This window comes from Sinocyclocheilus grahami, unplaced genomic scaffold (genome assembly GCF_001515645.1).
Source record: "Sinocyclocheilus grahami isolate Dianchi unplaced genomic scaffold, SAMN03320097.WGS_v1.1 scaffold3.1, whole genome shotgun sequence".
Classification (NCBI taxonomy): Eukaryota; Metazoa; Chordata; class Actinopteri; order Cypriniformes; family Cyprinidae; genus Sinocyclocheilus; species Sinocyclocheilus grahami.
The window spans coordinates 3,107,582-3,126,383 of NW_015505182.1; the positions used below are offsets into that span (position 1 = coordinate 3,107,582).

The 18,802-nt window shown below is 39.8% G+C and overlaps 1 protein-coding gene across 1 annotated transcript in view; it reads left to right on the forward strand.

Moving 5' to 3' along the window:
• LOC107568432 (ephrin type-B receptor 2) overlaps nucleotides 1–18,802 on the forward strand; it is a 177,605-nt gene that overhangs the window by 83,444 nt on the left and 75,359 nt on the right. Inside the window, exons 2-3 of the mRNA XM_016254435.1 lie at nucleotides 9,547–9,632; nucleotides 16,890–17,574. Of these exons, the coding sequence (XP_016109921.1) occupies nucleotides 9,547–9,632; nucleotides 16,890–17,574 (771 nt within the window). The remainder of the gene's footprint in view (nucleotides 1–9,546; nucleotides 9,633–16,889; nucleotides 17,575–18,802) is intronic.

Here is an 18,802-nt window from a genome sequence, read left to right on the forward strand (position 1 = left end):
GGCGAGGGGGGCGGGGGAAGGAGAAAGGCTGCAGCGGGAGAGTGAGTTTGGAGACGAGCGGTGATAAGGAGGTCAAATGAATAATGATTAACACCTGTTTGCAATTCCAGTGATTGGCGGGGAGACGAGAGACCTGGGCCGCCGACCTGGGAGGAGGGAGAGAGGAGAGTGTGCGACACCTGAGTGGGAAACTCCAGAAGTGCACACGTTGATATATGTTGTTTGTGACGACCAATAAAAGGTCTACTTGCTACCCCTGACTTCCTCGTCCTTCTTCCCGAACTAAAGACTTTGCTACAACGGAGATCTAAGATCGGACGCAACCCCCCCCATCCTTCTTCGGAACGATGAAGTAACGGCTGTAGAACCCGGACGCTCTCTCGAGAGGAGGAACACGTTCTATGACCCCCTTCCTCAAGAGAGTATCTACTTCTTGTTCCATTACCAGAGCCTGCTCGGGGCCCACTAGTGTGGGGATGACCCCGTTGAAACGAGGTGGACGAGAACCGAACTGGATTCTGTAAGCACCGAGGTGGCAGGGGTATCAATGAACCTCCATGAGGGCACTGAGAGAACAACCAACCCGACTGCTTGTAGCACCCTCACTTGAGGGGGCGAGCTCTCCCGTGCCGTACCGTTGCCGGGCGGCAGCTGGGATTTTTCGCTCGTTGAAGCACCGAGGGTGGCAGGGGTATCAATGAACCGCCATGAGGGCACTGAGAGAACAACCGACCTGACTGCTGTAGCACCCTCACTTGAGGGGGCGAGCTCTCCCGTGCCGTACCGTTGCCGGGCGGCAGCTGGGATTTTTCGCTCGTTGAAGCACCGAGGGTGGCAGGGGTATCAATAAGCCTCCGTGAGGGCACTGAGGAGGATTGGGCACCGTATACTGAAGTGTTATCCTTTCCTCTCCAGGTGGGCTGCCCTCAGGGACCTGACAATGGTAGGACCATTTCACCAATGGTCCTCTTAGACAAATAACGGTCCGCAGATCTGTTTTCGGTCTAGAAGACCCCAACTGAGAGCATCACCCAGACCCCCGATCTTTCTGTGGAGGGTTGCGGGTTGCAACGCAGAACGCGGTCACGCAAGGGCGTTCCCAAAGCGACTTTGACGCAGCTTGAGTTCCTGAAGGGGAACTGAAATTGTTACTGTTTGTATTATTATTTTATTTATTTATTTAAAAATGTTTAAATAGTAATTACAAACGTAATACATTTGTTATATTCTGTCATACTTTCAAGTGGCATTGCTTGATGTTAAATCATCCAGCTTTTATTTTCGTAGAAGTTCTTGTGTTTAGTTGGAAAAAAGTTTTAATACACGTATCTGTCCACAAAAATGCTAAAAGTTATGCGAGTGTGGAAATAAAGTAAACCTGGCACATTCAGATTTTTTTCACTCTTAATGTAAAAATGGTAGCCTTTTGTGGTTTAATAGTCACAATAGTTCAATTTTATTTCAATTCCTTGTGCAGTCCTTTCAAATCAAAATCTTCCTGCTCACATTAGTATATTTATGTAACCAAACTGTAGAATGATTCATTTATGACACTTGATTTACATTGCAGCAGCTGTAATGGTTTTTAAATACGGTGTTCTTTGAAAACCAAAACACATTAGCCCTTAGCATCTCATAAGTTGGCGGCACACCATCTAGCCTCCTTAACGGCAAAAACATATTTCGATAGATGGAAAGACCACAGCACTTAAACGGTTGGCAGGAAGAATAGGATTTTGTAATGCAACATGATGTAAGGTCCAGCATTTGTGCTTTGGAATAGTGATTGGTTGGAAAGGCAGTTTGTCTGTCAGCTCTCTCCATCGTGTTGTCAGACACATCCAATCATCTGAAGCCAGATCCTAACAGGCAAAAAGGGCTTGAAGAAGGGAAAGAGCAAGTGCGAATGCAGCTTGCAATTACTATTTCGTGGTCCCCTTGTGAGGCACATTCAAAGTAAATAATTAAGCTTTTCACCGAAGAAACATCAACCCATTTAAACAAGCTGCTAAAGAGGCGCTGGGAGTGATTTGAGGTACTGGCCTTGAGACAAGCACAAATTAGAGAGTAGCCAAGGACATCTCACTTGTTTAGAGTGTGTGTGTGTGTGGAGCAGTCTGTCAATGTGTGTGAGTGGGAGATAAAAAGTGTGCAGTGTTTTCCCGACTTTCTATATTGTTATAACTCTTTTTCAAACCTTAGCGTCTTGAATGATGTGCTAGTCGGCTATGTAAGGACAGAGAATTACTGTAGCCCGTCCCGTGTTGAACCCTGGGAATTCAGAGCTACATCATTGTGTCAAGCAGTCAGGAATGCTCCGCCGAGTGTGTGGTAGCATATTTCACAAGGAATCGCGTGCTGCCAAAATCAGGCGCCCGCTTCCTCTTCCTCTTCCTCTGAAACACACTGATACTCTCTCTTGGCTGAGTCCACTTTTTTTTCTGCCTGCTCTGCCACATCACTCAGCACTTCCCTACATCATCTTCATCATCATCATCTAACCCGAAACACACTGATACTCTCTCTTGGCTGAGTCCACTTTTTTTCTGCCTGCTCTGCCACATCACTCAGCACTTCCCTACATCATCTTCATCATCATCATCTAACCCCTAAATTCAGCATTTAGTAGCCCGACGGTAATCGATCTTCTCGAGAGAGCGAGACCTCTCTGTGGATCTATCTAAAGTGCAGCAGATTCTGGTTTCTTCTTCTCAATCCCCTGAAGTAACGCTGGTGGGGTTTGGGTATCTGCCACCTTCCTGGATTAAACCCTCGCTCTCATGCATATTATGGGTGCCGTATGCTCTGGCATACGGACTCAATTACCGTACAAAGCCATTCTGTAATGCGACAGTTATATGCGCTCCACCTAATTGACCCTTGTTGTGCTGAAAGATTTCTGGACGGCTAGGGGCACATCAGAGCTGCGGAGCGAAGCTCACTCATCATTCCAACCGCACGGGCCTCTGCCCTTCAACGTGACATATGAACATCATTATCATGTACACATGCCACACGGATAAAATGGTTTCTCCAGACCCTTTTGCTAAATTGTAGCCGGATCCTAGTGTTGCACCGATTCTGCTTTAATTACCTCTTCTGTGGTATATGTGAAAGTATTTGCTTGGGCTGAATAGCGGCAACAGAAATGTGGTTATCGGTCACATGCCCTTACAACTCGTTTCAAATCGAATGTGTTCCTGACCCAACTAGCTTTAATTTTTGAGGCGTGTCTTGGAGAGGTTACATGCCCGTGAGGAACAAATGGTTGCGTAGTGAGATGACTTCTCTAATCTGTGCTGGAGCATGTGCTTGAGTTACAGGCCTGTTTTTCTGCCAGTACTGCTGCTGCTAATGAGAAACATTTTGATTACAAAGGATGTGCAAATCTTACACCGTATTCCTCGTTATCAAGACAAACTGGTGAATAGAGCAGCTACTCTTAGTTTTCTTAATTTTAAATTGCGGTGGGAAAATCTTAATCATTAGCCTTTATTTTGTGTCAAAATAGTAAGGCATGTTGGGAATCAGTATGGTATTAGTGTCCAAAGTGCTTTGTAACACTTTACAATAGAGTTCATTAGTTAAGACTATGGCTAAAATAAACATACAGTAAGTAGTACTAATTAATTTCTAGTAGTACTAATAAAGTATTAATTTCTTTAAAAAAAAATCTTGATTCTTTTGAAGGGTGGTTTGTATAATTTAACATTAACCAAGATTGGTAAATTAATTGTATTTACTAAAATGAACAAATTGAGCCTTGTTTGCTACCAGTAGTGCTACCAGTGCTTCTAGGTGCTGGTTGTGAGCCACTGATGTGAATTTTGGCCTATTTGGAAGCCATTGCTTGTTTGAAGCACTGCCATTTGCTATCCAAGGGTGAGGGGAGGTTTGTTAGGCATTCACTTCCAAAACATTTCATTCAGTCTCTGCATATCCACCTCTGCAAGTTTTAGAGTAACGATACCTTAGTCTTCTGTCATAACTAGCCCACCCACGTAATTGAGTTAGTCAGCCCAGCCAGTTTCTCCGGAAGCATTCTCCAGAGAGTATATGAAATCAGACACAGACATACACAGGTATTAGAGATATTAGAGATTTTTAGGAAATAGAATTATCGTCCAAAGGCTTGCTATTTATCATTCCAAGTCGACATTTCTTGATGCAAATTTGGAAACAGGCCTAGATTCAAGGTCACTGAATGTATATCTATGACTGTGCGAAGTGGGTACAGAGTCCAATGCCTGTGCAACAACAGAGAGTGTGTGTGTGTGTGTGACATTCTGCGGTCTGCAGCTCAAACCTTAATCACCTCCCCAAATAAACAGACCCTCCTGTTAATGATCCATGTAGCCATTTTACACGGCAGTGTTCCCCAAATAACTTTCTGTTGCCTTTTTAAAAGTAGGGATTTTAACAGGTGCCACTTTTTCTGGCTCAGGAGCATAGCTGCTGACCAATCAATTTCCCCGATGGGAATCCCTTGTCTGAAAGGATCCTGTTTCCTATCAATTAATGTAGATTGGTGTTCAGAGACTGCTTTTGTTTACAGCCTTGTGGTGAACAACTGGCCTATCTAACCTTCAAATGAAATGCCATGGTGCCCTAAAACCCAGGAAAAACAAGGGTTGGGTTATCAATACATAATGCATGATTTGATTGGATTCTGATCCAGAAACTCTTTGTTTGATTTAGGGTTGGGTATAGAAAACCGGTTCCATTTTAGAACCGGTTACAAATTTCCAAGAACTGGGTATTCGATAATACGTCTGCATTTCGATTCTGCTTACCGATTCCTGCATTCGCATTTTAAAGTTCAGGAACAGAAAGAACTTGTTAATGTTAATCAAAGAACAAAAGAAAACCATTAACTGATCTTCTTGACTGAATATATTTAATACTTTTAATTAATTAATCTATATTGTATTTATGAAAAGAAAACTATGCTGTTTTTAAACCTTTAATTACAGTTTCTGTAACTGAAATTTGGTTCAGTTGTATTTATTTATGCTATTGCTAATTGATTTGATTAGTGTTGTCAAAAGACCCGGTACTTCGGTACCAAGTCGGTACTAAAAAAATGAATAGGTTACGGTACCAGGTTTTTTTTTAAGTATAGTGGTACCGAGTACCCGGTCAACCTGGTTCTTGATGTGCTATTCAAAAGGTGCGCAGATGCACTCCCTTCATACATTGATTTATTTGTGGCACCTGCCACAATTTCAAAACTCACCGCCACAAATATATTTTCCAAAAGGCTTTGACTTCGTTGATTAAACATGAGCACTGCACGATGTGGGTGTTTTTGTATCACTGTATTTCTGAAGGAAACTGACTGTCTTCAAAAAATCATGGATGTCATTTACATTTCATCTTGCCTGTAATGCCTGAGCAGCGTTTGTGAGCGTAGAGCTTATTTGATTACAGCCGTTACCGGGGAAACCTCTATCTCTCCCGCTCTACAAGCGCCTCCTGCTGGCAGAGAATGAATTTGCATATATATATATATATATGCCGCCACAAATAGAGTGCAAGTCTGTGGGAAACACCGCTTGTGTTATGAATATTATTCAATATTTTAATTTGAATGTTGGATTGAAATGAACATCGCTGTTATTAGAGTAGTTAATCGTTAGCATAAGCGCGGCTAACGCTAATATAATGAGCATTAGAATGAAGTTTCTTTATTAACTATTTAATGCTCCTATAACTTTTATTAGGGTAAAAAATACAGGAGGACATGATGATATTTACTATTTTTACAGGCCAGAGGCTTTTAAATGAATTGTGAATCTAAAATATGCATGTTAGAGAATGTACAAATGGTTAACATTGTTTGTGTCATATCAGTCAGAAAAGCCATTCTGGGCTTTTTTTTTTTTAGCTAACTTAGTTGTTATTCCTTGCTGAATAACTCTAGAAGGTTTTAAAAGCCCTTTAAAATTAAATATGTACACAGTTTGGATTAAATTAAAGTATAGTCACATTTTTTAATTAGCATGTTTTTGTGTTTTGCTTTGGTACCGAAATTGGTACAGAGAGCCGTGGATTTTCACTGGTATTGGTACAGAATACTGAAATTTTGGTACCGTGACAACACTAGATTTGATTGTTCCAATTTTATTACTGACTGTTTACTTGTCTTTAACACTTTAATATTTGAAATTTATATTAGTTTAATTGTTTTTGCTGTGGTATTTTTGTTAAAAGCATAGGCAAAAGTTCCTCTTGTAGGCCTAAGTATTCTCTAGGCTGCTGGTTTTTGCTTATGTTATTCAGCTGCAACAGAATGCAGAAAGACACAGAATAAATGTTTGACATTGAAATGTTTGTCTTCAGTTTTTATATTTAATTTTTTTTATCTTATTGGAATCAAAACTAGGAATCGATAAGCAGAATTGAAATCAGAATCGATAAAATGCAAACGATGCCCAACCCTAGGATTTGTATATGATTCATTTGGATATATTTTAGAAATATTTTTAACGGCTATAATAAACAAATGTGAAACAATGTGCTTATTATGTGCCTTTTTAAAATAAATAAACAATGTGCCTTTTAAAATAAGCGGGTATACTAGTTGCACTGTATGTGTTTAGTTCACTTACAAGGTTCATAAGAGTCATTTGTTTTGCAATTCTTCTGCGGTACACGTCGTTGTTTTTTTCTTATTTTCCCACCATCACATATTCACACTGGGGAAATGCACGGTTCCAAAAAATCAATCCTGTTGAAAAGCTTAAACTCACGTGTCCTCCTGGGTCTTACAATGGCGGAGATATGACTGTGCAATGACTCAAGCTTATTCATAGGCCCGGGATGGAATGTGTTGTCACCTCCAGACATGGTGTGAGTGTAAACGCATTCAGTCCTCATGGTGCCACATCCACTACTCTCTTCAAAAAGTCCACAAGAGAACCCCGTGGAGCCGACAGACCCCTCTGGTTTATCTCGTCACAGAAGATGAAGAGCTGGAAGCAAGACGTAACAGTGAAGTACGGCCATAACTGCAGGGAGTCGTAAATCTCTAGCTTGGCTCTGCGCAAGCAGAGGCCTCTGGTTGGGAGGGTTATCCATCGCACGGTAGAGGACAGGCAGTGCATCACTCTTCCAGACTGCGAAAAGCAGGAGCTTATGAAAGGGAAATAATGTTTACCTCACTCACGCTGCTTTATAAAGAACCACATGCCCTCAAGTATGGCATGAGGTTAGGAAATCCTCTTAGCCACTTTTTTAAATTCCTTTGTTTATGACCTAGAATTGCATTTTGATTTCTTCTGTGTACCTCTGTGTACCAACTGAAAACTGACCACATTTTTGGTTGTTATGAATGGACATGCAGACTAAGTTTCATGAGTCTGTGTATACATTTTAGGTTTAGTGGTAATCAAATGTTATTTACCTTTGTGAGGGAATATGTTCTTTTAAAATAAATTGGACCCACGTGTAGTTTGTTCATTAAATGCTTTGGTTTTTCCTGGAATGTTATTCAGACTCACAGGAAATCTGAAGTATAGAGACATGCCCAAAAAGCTGCATTCCTCCACACAGCCTTAAACGGTACACTTACTGTTTTCCTTCGAAATCGCTGTCGTTTTCAAGGCCTTGTCTTAATTGCAACCAGCATTCAAAAGCACATTTAAAATAATCAAATAGCCTAATGCAAGATTAATGAAAATTCTGTAAATGAATAAGTATTTCCAATAGCTAAGACTAGTAATTATGTTGGCCTCAAGCTGAGCCTCTGAAAGACGTTTTGTACTCCGATGCTTGTAAAAGGAAGTCGAACAGCTGCATTAGGCTGTGATAAAACCCAAACTTCCCCCGTTTCTATCAAGCTCCTTTATCTAATTCCTTCCAAAAGTTCAACAACTTAGTCTTACTCTAATTACTAGAGGAAATTAATTAAGCCATCAATGTGATAACATGAATTATTCACATGGGATGACTGACGGCCAATCTGAACTGAGAACTATCATCCCCGTGCCTCTGAGGACCCCAGACAGCAAAATGTGTTCTCTTTGACCCCAATTACTTGATGTTCTTTAACACCAACTAATCAGCAGAAGTAGAGTAACTGGCCTCAAGTAACTATATTTTATCCCCAACCTAGCAGTCATAATAGCACAGAAATAGTGGGTGAAGGCTGGCTAATCTTGTTAGTTGAAGGTCTGACCTGACATTGAGCAGCTCGAGTAACTGAAGGAATCATTATTGGGCTGATTTCTGCTGAAGCAAATGGTCATCTTTCATCTGATTATAATCATTCCCTTTTCAGTGCCTCTTAAATCTACTCTCCATAAAATGCATGTCCCTATATTTCTACAAACTGTAGAATATGAATGTTTTATCTAGGTGAGAAGAGTGTATGAATTTTTGATGTGCATAGAGGGCTATTTAAGGAGCTCTGTGAGTGAGAACTGATTTAAAAGCCATTATATCCATGCTGAATATTGATAAGAGACAGTGCTGCACCTGTTTGGCGAGTTCATAACTGCTTTTTTCACATTAGATTTATGTATAAAAATGTGTGGATTTAGCGTCAGCGACAAGCACACCATCTACATTTTTTTCCCACCTAAAAAATATTGGGAGGCAGCAGAATTATACTTTAGTCACAATAATAGAAAACCCAACTACAATATGTTTTAAACCAGCTTTCGAATTTGCAAGCAATATGAGCAAACCAAATTCCCTTCGGCATGAAAATACTGACTTAAATAGAAAAGTGGTTTCACATTCTGTACACCCATAAATGGTGACCCAAATTGTGTACAGTGATAAGAGAAGTCAGTCTGAACACAAATGTCGCTTCTCCCATGGCTAGAACGATGCAATATGCATATTTGTGGATATCCATGCACATTCCCCTGCAGTAGCATATGAAAGTCTGTGAAAGATTAGCTTTTCCCAGTATCAATATGCAGCCATATCGTTATTGAAAGTGTCTCTAGTGGTTATCTCATCGTTGTCCAACTGCTAACCTACATCCTGTACCCCCATATAACCTCTGCAGCGGTGAAGCCAGATAGTGGGCTGTTGTCTCTAAAATATCTTGACTGAATCACACAGCAGGGAAGCAGAACCCATTATTTCCTGCTCCCTTTTTGATTTTTTACAGCATTTTTCATCCTTACTACTGGAGACGGCTATAATATCGAAACAGATTTAAGGCTGATTTGTATCAAATGTGTTGATAGTATTTTATGGAGCAGTTGGTTAAGTGGTATTGCAAGCCTCTATAAATGACTGGATAAAGGCTGATGTTAATGCATAAAAATGTATGAAATATTCATAGCTTATTATACTTCCCCAGCATTTCCTTAGGCAAAGACTGAGGATAAAAAGCGATCTGAGTTTATTTGTAATTTAGGAACCTCTTGGAAATGCTGGAGACAACAGTAGCAAGTAGTAAATAAATGATAGATTGCTAGAGTTTTTTGGCTGAAATCTGTGCATGAACTCAAAGACGCTGAACGTTGTACAAAACATGACCTGGACATATCCTGTTTAACCTTTTTATATTTCCTCCTGTTTCCACAGAAATGTTGATGGACTCTACCACAGCCACCGCAGAGCTTGGCTGGACAGTATATCCAGTGTCGTCAACAGGTGACAGCAGTATAAGTGTAAGTTCTCTTTATATTAACAGATTTCTGAGGTTGCATGAAATGATCCATTAATGCTTCTTCTCTAGCAATTGTGACAGAACCTGGATGTGAATCCTTACCATATAGTGCCTCATTCATCTAGGCTCACGCCTGCTCAGCACCCACTAGTCAGGGAGTAATTAATCGCCTTCTCCCCTACACCAGGATCTATGTTTTCCGAATGGATCGGGGGAAGAAAAATATATTCCTGAGAAATTTGCTGGTGTATTTCTGAAAAAATAACTCCCTGTTTTATTCAATTATTTATGCTTCTGTGTCTGTTTTGGGGGATGGTTTAAATTATACCATTCCATGTGTCTGGAAGCAGTAAAATAAATGGAAGACTGCGAGAGCGAGAGAGAGAGACTAAAAAAGTGGAGCAAGAAAAGAGGATCGAAGGCTGACAGTGTGGTTGAGCAACTTCAAAGTTCTTCAGATATAATTTTGCTCACCATCTTCTCTTCGAACCTTAGGGCATGCAGCGGGGTTTTTTTCTGTGCTGATTGGATTAATCAATATCAAAGAACAAAGAGGTCCGGTGTCTCCGGGTCTGAGGCTCTGGATTCAATAAGATTCACCACTCCTTTTCCTCTATAACAAAAGAATTACACATGCTTTGCGTCACCGTATCTTTTTCATCTTTACAACTGCAAAGGTTTAACAAAACAACTGCGAACGTCGAATTATTTCAATGCCACAGCTAATAGCTAGATGGAATGACTTAATATATAAAGTGTGAAATGAAATATTACATGGTTCAGATGCAAAACATATTGCCTGTTTTGACACATTCAGAAACGTACTGTAGATGCCTAAAATGGCCTCAACATCTCAGAGGAAATGGATTCTTCAGTGAGGAATGCTGCTGAGCGGTCCAACTTTCCCTCGGATTCATTTTTTTTCAATCATTCTGCTGTTTGATACCAGATATTTACGAAAGAGCATATACATTTTCTTAAATTAAATGAGATATAGAGAACAGTCATAGGAAGACACAGCACACTTTAACTTTAGTCAGGGTATGGCGGTCCCTCACAGCAGCACTAAACAGGTGGGATTCTGTAAACCTTATCGAGAGAAAGGCCTTAAGTTATTGTCTTACCCCCCTGCAGAGCCTTGTGGGCTAAACTAAAGTATCAGTGTCAGTCAAAATATAGAGCACTCCATCAACAGTTGGCTTTCATGCCACCGAATAGGTTTGCAAAACAAACCTCTGTTGCTGTCAAGGAGAAAAAATCCAGATGAGGTTCGTTCACTCATTCATTCTTTCATTCACTCACTCGCATTTGTGACCTGAATTTATACTAAACTCCTTGATGTTTCATGCAGGTGGAACATACTGTATAGAGCAGTGTAATTATGGAAGTTAACACCTACATTAAAGCAATATTTATGGCAACCCTTTATCACAGCCAGGTGTGAGGAGCGCATACTTCATGTGCTTTCTGCTGTTATTATGTTTGACTGTACTTAGTACTCCACTACGTAGAGGCTTGTTTGAACCTGCACATCATTTCAGTTTTTCAAATTCTGTTATTTCAGATATTGTTTAATAATTTGAAGACTCATTGAAATCAAAGTTGGAATTTGCTCGCTTTTAATTTGGTCTGATTTTTGGCCAACTTGTAAAGAGGCATCAAGTAATTGATTTAAGCAGCTTAATAGAATCAGACACATTCTGTTTACATTTATATGTTTACTTTAAAAACAACAAGAAAGTAAGTGGTAGAGAAAAGGTTAAGTTGGAGAGCAATTTCAAGCAGCGTTATGTGAACCTCCTTATTCATTCTCTTAACCTCACAGTTTAAATCAACAAAAAGCTTAACGTATTTTCATTTTCCACAAGGGCACTTCATAAATGGTTATTTCATCATTTTAAAAGATACATAAACACAATTTTCAGTTGTTTTACAGCACTGGGAGCATTTTATGTAAAGACCGGTAGGACGTAAACATTTTATTTAGGATGACATATTGTTGATTTGTAACTGCTATGGTGTGTGCACATCCTCACGAGGCTGCAAATTAAGTCATTACCGGCTTAGTTACAGAACAGCGTTGCAGGAAACATTACAAATGTGTGTAAATGTCACCATGTTCAAACTCTGTTTTGGTCATGCATCTAGACTCATTGCTTACTGATGCAGAACATGAAAATAAGCCAGTACATTTGTGTAACGAATCGCTGTGATAGTGTGGCCCTCACTAGACTGCCTCTGTCATTAATCATCTGTGACTGTGTTTGCATGCTTGTAATCTGCTACTGTCTGTTTTGCAAGTAATAATGAAAAATGAAATGAACTTTGATACTGTAAAGGGGGGAACATGCTGACAAATGCCCTCTGTTAAAGGGTTAGTTCACCCAAAACTATAAATGGTTGTCATTTACTCATCCTCATGCCTGTTCAATCCTGTATTATTTTCTTGGAAAATTTAACTTGCCATACAAATTTTGTGCTCTTATATAAAATCATGTAGTTTGAATATTTTTGATTGGCATTGCATTAGATGTTTCAACTGATGCAAACCACAAATCAGAAAAGCCTTAGAAAATCATTTGGTTCAAGAAATGTCCTGAATCAGTTCCACTGTGGATTGATCTACAAACCAACATTTTACCATTATTTGTCAGGCTTCCCTCATCAGGGTATCAAATCTTCGTGTGGTCACATGCCAAAATTGCATAAGCAGTCCTTAGGCAGCATGCCTCTTTTGTCATGTCCTTGATTTCTATGAGATATGTAAACATGATCCACATAGATATAGATAGACACAAGAGTTAAAGGAGCAATAGGAAGCTTGTTTGTCTTTCTTCACATGTTGTGCATTACCAGTGAATAGAGGTAATTGAAGCTGACTGCCAAAGATGGCTCAGTTTGTAGGTCGCCTCTCTTTTTTTTGTCTTTCTCAATCACTTTCTCTCCCGCTGTCAATCTTTCTAATAGTGGGGAGCTCAGTATCTCGCTTAGGGTTGTAATCCCACTGCACTTTAGCTGAAATATCCGGATGTCATTTGTTCCACACATCCCCTCAGGACAAATGTCTCAATGCGACTCTATCTGTCAGATTTCCCACAACTGCAAATTGGGAAACTTTCCCTCAGGAGCTGTCATACACGCTCCCTTTTATTTATGCAGATTTACGATGTATTTCTTTGAGTCCAAGGAGTGCTTTGCCACGAGATGTGGAGTCAGCATATTTCACTGAAGGACTCATCAGCACCGCTCGACTAGTTATAAATGCTTGAATACAAATGACAGCCCTGGGAGAGCTTTAATTGCTGGCTTCATGTAAACTTCATAACGTTCTGACAGTTTATTTGTAAAAGATGCTGAAGTCCAAATAAAAGTTGAGAGTCATGTCATAGCAGCGCAATTAATATAACACAAAAGCTTGATCATGGCCAACTTCTATGTCCCCCGGAGCGAGCCCTTTTCATAATTCAGCACAAGCTCGCGCCTTCGCTCTAGCTGGGAGAGCCTCTGTCTGGGAGACTTATATCATAGCTCGGTTGTGAACTTTCTTTCGTCTTGGGTGGCAGGGAGTTATCATTTCTAAACTTCTGTCCACAAGAACATTGTGTCATTTATCACAGGGTTCTTTTTCCCAGTGCAACTTACAAGTTTAATTCAGTTCAGTTGTGACTTTTTTTTTAATCATGATTTATTGAAGTTAGTAACTTTGCTATGCTGAAGACACTGTTTACATGAGATTAGTCATATAGTAATAAAACATTCTGTTTGCCAAAGTGTTATCATCATCATTGAGGATTCCTTAAAGAACGTTCAGGGAGGACACAGCCTTACATTCAAAAACAGCAAGATGGAGGGGCAAGAATGCAAGAGTCTCCAAAACTTGAACTGTTTTTATCTTGATAAATACCTATGTTGTAGGTTCTTACAGGATGTTTTGTGTTCCGATTTTTTTTTTCCACGGGTAGAGCACAAATAGTTTGAGATGATTTATGTGCCACACTTTATTATTTAGCAGGGTTGTGCACCATTCAGAATTGAATTGAGATTTAATTGAAGTAGAATATAATAAAGAACTGAACTTCAAATGTCAATGTAATGAAGTGGCATTAAAATGAATGAAATTTATAGAAAATGTTAAGGTTGTATGATATGCTTTTTTGAACCAGGGATTGTTCAGACTTAAACTATGAACTATAATAATAATGATGTTTGGCTTAATTTTCCACAGCCTGCTAGTTGAACTATCACAGGACAGAAGAGTAATAGAAGAACACCGACTCCATTTAGTCTGTCTTGTCATTACTGAAAGACTGCAGATCAGGACCATGTGGGGCACACAAGTCCCAGGTTGTGTTCTCATCCAGTGGACCGAGGTTCAGGGTTCTGCACTAGCAGTCTCTGTGGTTCTCCTTATTTGCTTGTGACCCTCAAAGCATAGCTCGAGCCCTTAGACTTAATGGCACCATCATTTTGTTAGTGATTTTTTTATCTGAGTTCCAATTAATAGGGACACGAACCAGTGGTGCACCACTGCTGAAGGCTCTGACCTCATAACATAGGCTTCCAAAGAGGGCAGCCAACCTTTTCTTTTGGGTCTTAACACACTTTTTGATACATGCCTTTACACATTTGTTAGAGCAGTATACATTATCTAAAGTTTCAGAATGAAGCGTACCAATGGCGCTTCAGTAAGCACATGTCCCTAAAGCCAAAAGCACTTTTAAATTGTCTCATTTATATTTTGCCTCTAAAAATACTGAAGTCTGTTCCCATTTAATAAATAAAATGATTGATTTTAATTACTGAATAACGGTGTGCTGAAAAACATTTTTTATCACTACTTTTATATTTTTATTGTTTTAAAAATATAAAAAATATACATTTTGTTCAACCATTTATTTATTTAACCAATTGAAGATGAGTAATACACTTTTTTCCCTTTATTTTTTTTAATTGTTGTATGAAATGTAATCCAGAGTTTAAAAAAAGACATTGAAATGCTGACCTGCCATATAACAAAATAAATAATAAATTAATAAAAATGAAGATGTTTCTTTTAATTTCACACTCAGCGCTTGATCGCTTGGCTCTTATTATGTCTCATTTGGTTTTCCTCTTTGCTTCTGATTAAAGAATGGCAGAGAAGCCGAGACAGCACAAAGGGAGGCCTTCTATTTAAAGGCCGTTTGTTTGGAGCGTCTTTAACCCACTCCTTTCCTTGCCTCCTCCCATCACACAGTACACTCGCTTACTCAGTTTCTCATTAGGAACATTGCTTATTTATTAATTATTTTTAATTGGATTAGTCAAAGTGACAAACCACAAACAAGAAGATGCTGCACCTTGTCTTCTCTTGTTCAGCTACACTTCATTCTCACCCCTCTTTCTGGTTCATGGAAGAATGTGTCATCCTTAAGAAAGGTGGCAAGGTCAATGGCTGCCAGTGACCCAAAAAACATCTGGCTGCTTGAAAGGACTGAACTGAAGTGATGGAAAAGTTCATTTTATACACAAAACACAGTGCAAGTGTTAATGACCACAATCCTATCCAGAATCATTTCAGTTCATCTCAGCCGAATAATAGGGACATGGGAATAAAGAACAAAAGCTGCGAGAAAAGAAAGCTGTTTTAATTAGTCCAAGATCATTTGATAGAATGGAGGTCTTGGACAGGCCTGACTTTCTCCCCCAGCCCGTCAAAACTCTGTCAAAATCCTTGTTAAGCAGCAACCAATTTGGGAAATTATGTCAGCTGTTAAGTGAAGAGTAAGACACTCGAAGGGAGGGTGATTTGGGGAGGGTTGGGATGATCATACGCTTGCTGGGCTTCGAGGCCGTGGTGCGAAAAATATTTTAAGGTGAAGAAAAGGGCTTTCCCTGTTGGACGAGGTCAAGACTTCTGTGACTGCTGTTTGAGTTGTTTAGCGCTGAAAGCCTGTGACTTGATCGCAGGCAAGTTGGCTGAAAACCGCAATGGAGTCATCTGGAGTCACTTTAGACCGAGCAGTGAAGTCCCTGGTGCATGTACCCTTCATGCTTTAGTGTGCACAATATATACTTGTAAATTTTACAAGAAGTCTCTTTCACTCTATCAACTGGCTCTCCGTATAATTTGATTATCTTACATTTGTAATGTTTAGTGGGATGGAGTTTTTTTTATGCACTACTCTGAGTTGTTATGTTAATGATCACTAGGTCAACTGAAGGTAAATTCTCTTCTCTTTTGTTTGTGTGTACAATGGAATTCAATGGTTGCTAAAACTGTTTGGTTACCAACATTCTTCTGGTTTAAACTTAATGGTGGTGAGAATTTTTGAGTAAACTATCCCTTTAATGCATTTCTTCTTTTTATTATTATTATTATTATTTGCCCTTTTTCTAGTTTAACTGTTGAATCAGCATGTTTGTTTAACTATGCTCTTTTGTTTTCTCGTTGCAAAGGAAAGAATTTAATTATGCTAATACTGGCTTCATTTTTAAGCTGCCTGAAGGCACAAAAGAGGCAGCACAGCAAAAAAGAAATGACTGTGTAAACATCAGAATATCAACTTTTCTTTATCTCTATGTAAGCTATATTAATAGTACATACTTTTTATACAGTGCAAGAAAGCGAGTAAGAGAGATAAAAATAAATAGAGACCAGAATCACTCGGCACTGTCACATGGGGGTCTACAGAAAACCCAAGCCAAAGACAGCCCTCTGTATGCCTCGTGCCAGGGCCTGTTGGCAGACTAGCAGGATAATTTTGCTCTCTTTCCCACCTCATTCCTCCTGTGCTCAGTAATTTGGCCTGTGCATATGGGGAAAGCTGCTGAAAATGGCTCAGGTGCTTGTAAAGCCCTCCAGAGATCTGATGCAGAGATACAAACGTTTCTATACCATGATATTTTCTGCTGTCAGGTGATTATACAAGCTAGCTAAATGTATAAGAAGGGATGGACCGTTTTTAAACCAAAAGCCAGTTGTGTGGGGTAAGATGTGTCACTTTCTTCAACCGGCAGACTGTGTACCATTAGTCACATTTCTATATATTTAAGAATTTATACAAATAGACTAATTAGGCTAATGATTAACCATGATAATAAATAAAGCATTTTCCCCAAAATGGAAGCTGCATATTAATTTGGTTGTGTTTTTATTTGAAATTTTAATCGTTTTAACCATCATTTAATTTCTCTTGGTCTAAAGGCCAAAGTAAGTAAAAAATTGCATGTAAAACCCATCTTTAAACCTTTGCTCTCTTGTTTTCTGTCTTTATAGTGGGAAGAAGTGAGTGGCTATGATGAGAACATGAACACCATTCGTACCTATCAGGTGTGTAATGTCTTCCATGCAAACCAAAATAACTGGGTGCGCACCAAGTATATCCGAAGAAGAGGGGCTCAGCGCATTCACGTGGAGATGAAGTTCTCAGTGCGAGACTGCAGCAGCATCCCAGGAGTCCCTGGTTCCTGCAAGGAAACTTTCAACCTCTACTACTATGAATCAGACTATGACACGGCCACTAAAGTCCATCCTCCATGGATGGAAAACCCTTGGATCAAGGTGGATACCATTGCGGCAGATGAGAGTTTCTCGCAAGTAGACCTGGGCGGACGTGTGATGAAGATTAACACAGAGGTTCGCAGTTTTGGCCCCGTCTCCCGTAACGGTTTCTATCTAGCCTTCCAGGACTACGGAGGGTGCATGTCGTTAATCGCGGTGCGGGTGTTCTACCGGAAGTGCCCTCGCACTATTCGGAACGGAGCAGCATTTCAGGAGACGCATTCGGGAGCAGAGAGCACCTCGCTGGTGTCGGCGAGGGGAGAGTGCATCCCTAATGCAGAGGAGGTCGACGTTCCCATTAAACTGTACTGTAATGGAGATGGAGAGTGGATGGTCCCTATTGGCCGCTGTATGTGTAAAGCGGGTCACGAGGCAGTGGAGAATGGAACTGTTTGCAGAGGTAAGCACGCTCTTATGCTAATGTGTAGTGGTCTTGTCGTGTTGCACAAAACTCTTTTCATTTTTAGGTCATAGCTGCTCCTGACCCTGAGTACTGAGAAGCGGAAAAGTATTTGTTTGCTTCTCTGTGTCTTTTGGATATCTATCTTATTTTCAGTGCTCATATTCCCATATTCTCATATTTTTAGTAAGTATTTTAGTAAAAAAATACTAGTGCTGTCAAAATTAGCGCACAACTGCTGCTTCTGTCTCTTTTTTTCTTGACAAGAATTGCGTTTATTTATATGCAGAACGTCTTTACGACCACATCAAACTGGAAACTTTTTAGACACGCACTCCGCTTCGCCTCAGCGTCAGGCACTAGTCAAATGAGCGCGGAAACGGTACAGGTGATTAGGGAACTTCAGCAGAACATCAGAGATCAGTGAACTGTGGTCAGATGAGATTTTTGTCAGGCCATATGTCAGTAAAAATAAATTTTCCTGACCTGTCAGCCATTATACTGTGCTCTGTTGCCTGTATCATTTCATATTAATGCGTAAATGAAACTACGAGCATGCGTGTCAGATCCGCATCACACTCAGCAGTGGCAGCTCTTAAAGTAATAGCAGCCAAATAAACTAATAACCCAGCTGCTGTGATGTCTGTTAATCAAAGAACAAAAAATAAAAGAGGAAATCAATAACTTTTATAGCTTTAAGGATTCATAGTGTTTGATAACTTTGTTCAATTTCTGTACATTTCCTACTTGCAGAAAAGGCACAGGTAAATATGACATTTATTATAATGGGTTTATGTGAAGATTGTTTTAAGTTTATTTAAATTAGAAGTTGCTACTTTTTATACTGTAATGTTATATGGCTATAGTCAGTGGTTAAATATTAGGAAAAAGAACAATTTCCTAGAGATATCAAGTACTGTAGTATTGGTATCAGTGATACTTGCCTTCAGTCATAAAAAAGATGCCATTAAACAAATATTAAAAATATACTGTCTTTGTTGTTTCTACATTAATTTGAAGATTGAGTGTGAAATTATTGCAATATAAAAGTATGTTGTATACAATATAAAAGTATATTTCCTACCAAGCTGGAGTGCTGAAGCTCTAGAAATGGCCTGCTGTTGTGGTTTCACTGTGATATCCCAGGCAACTCAAACGTGTTGATGTGGATAGTAGGGTTGTACCCCCCCCCCCCCCCCCCCCCCCCCCCCCCCCCCCCCCCCCCCAC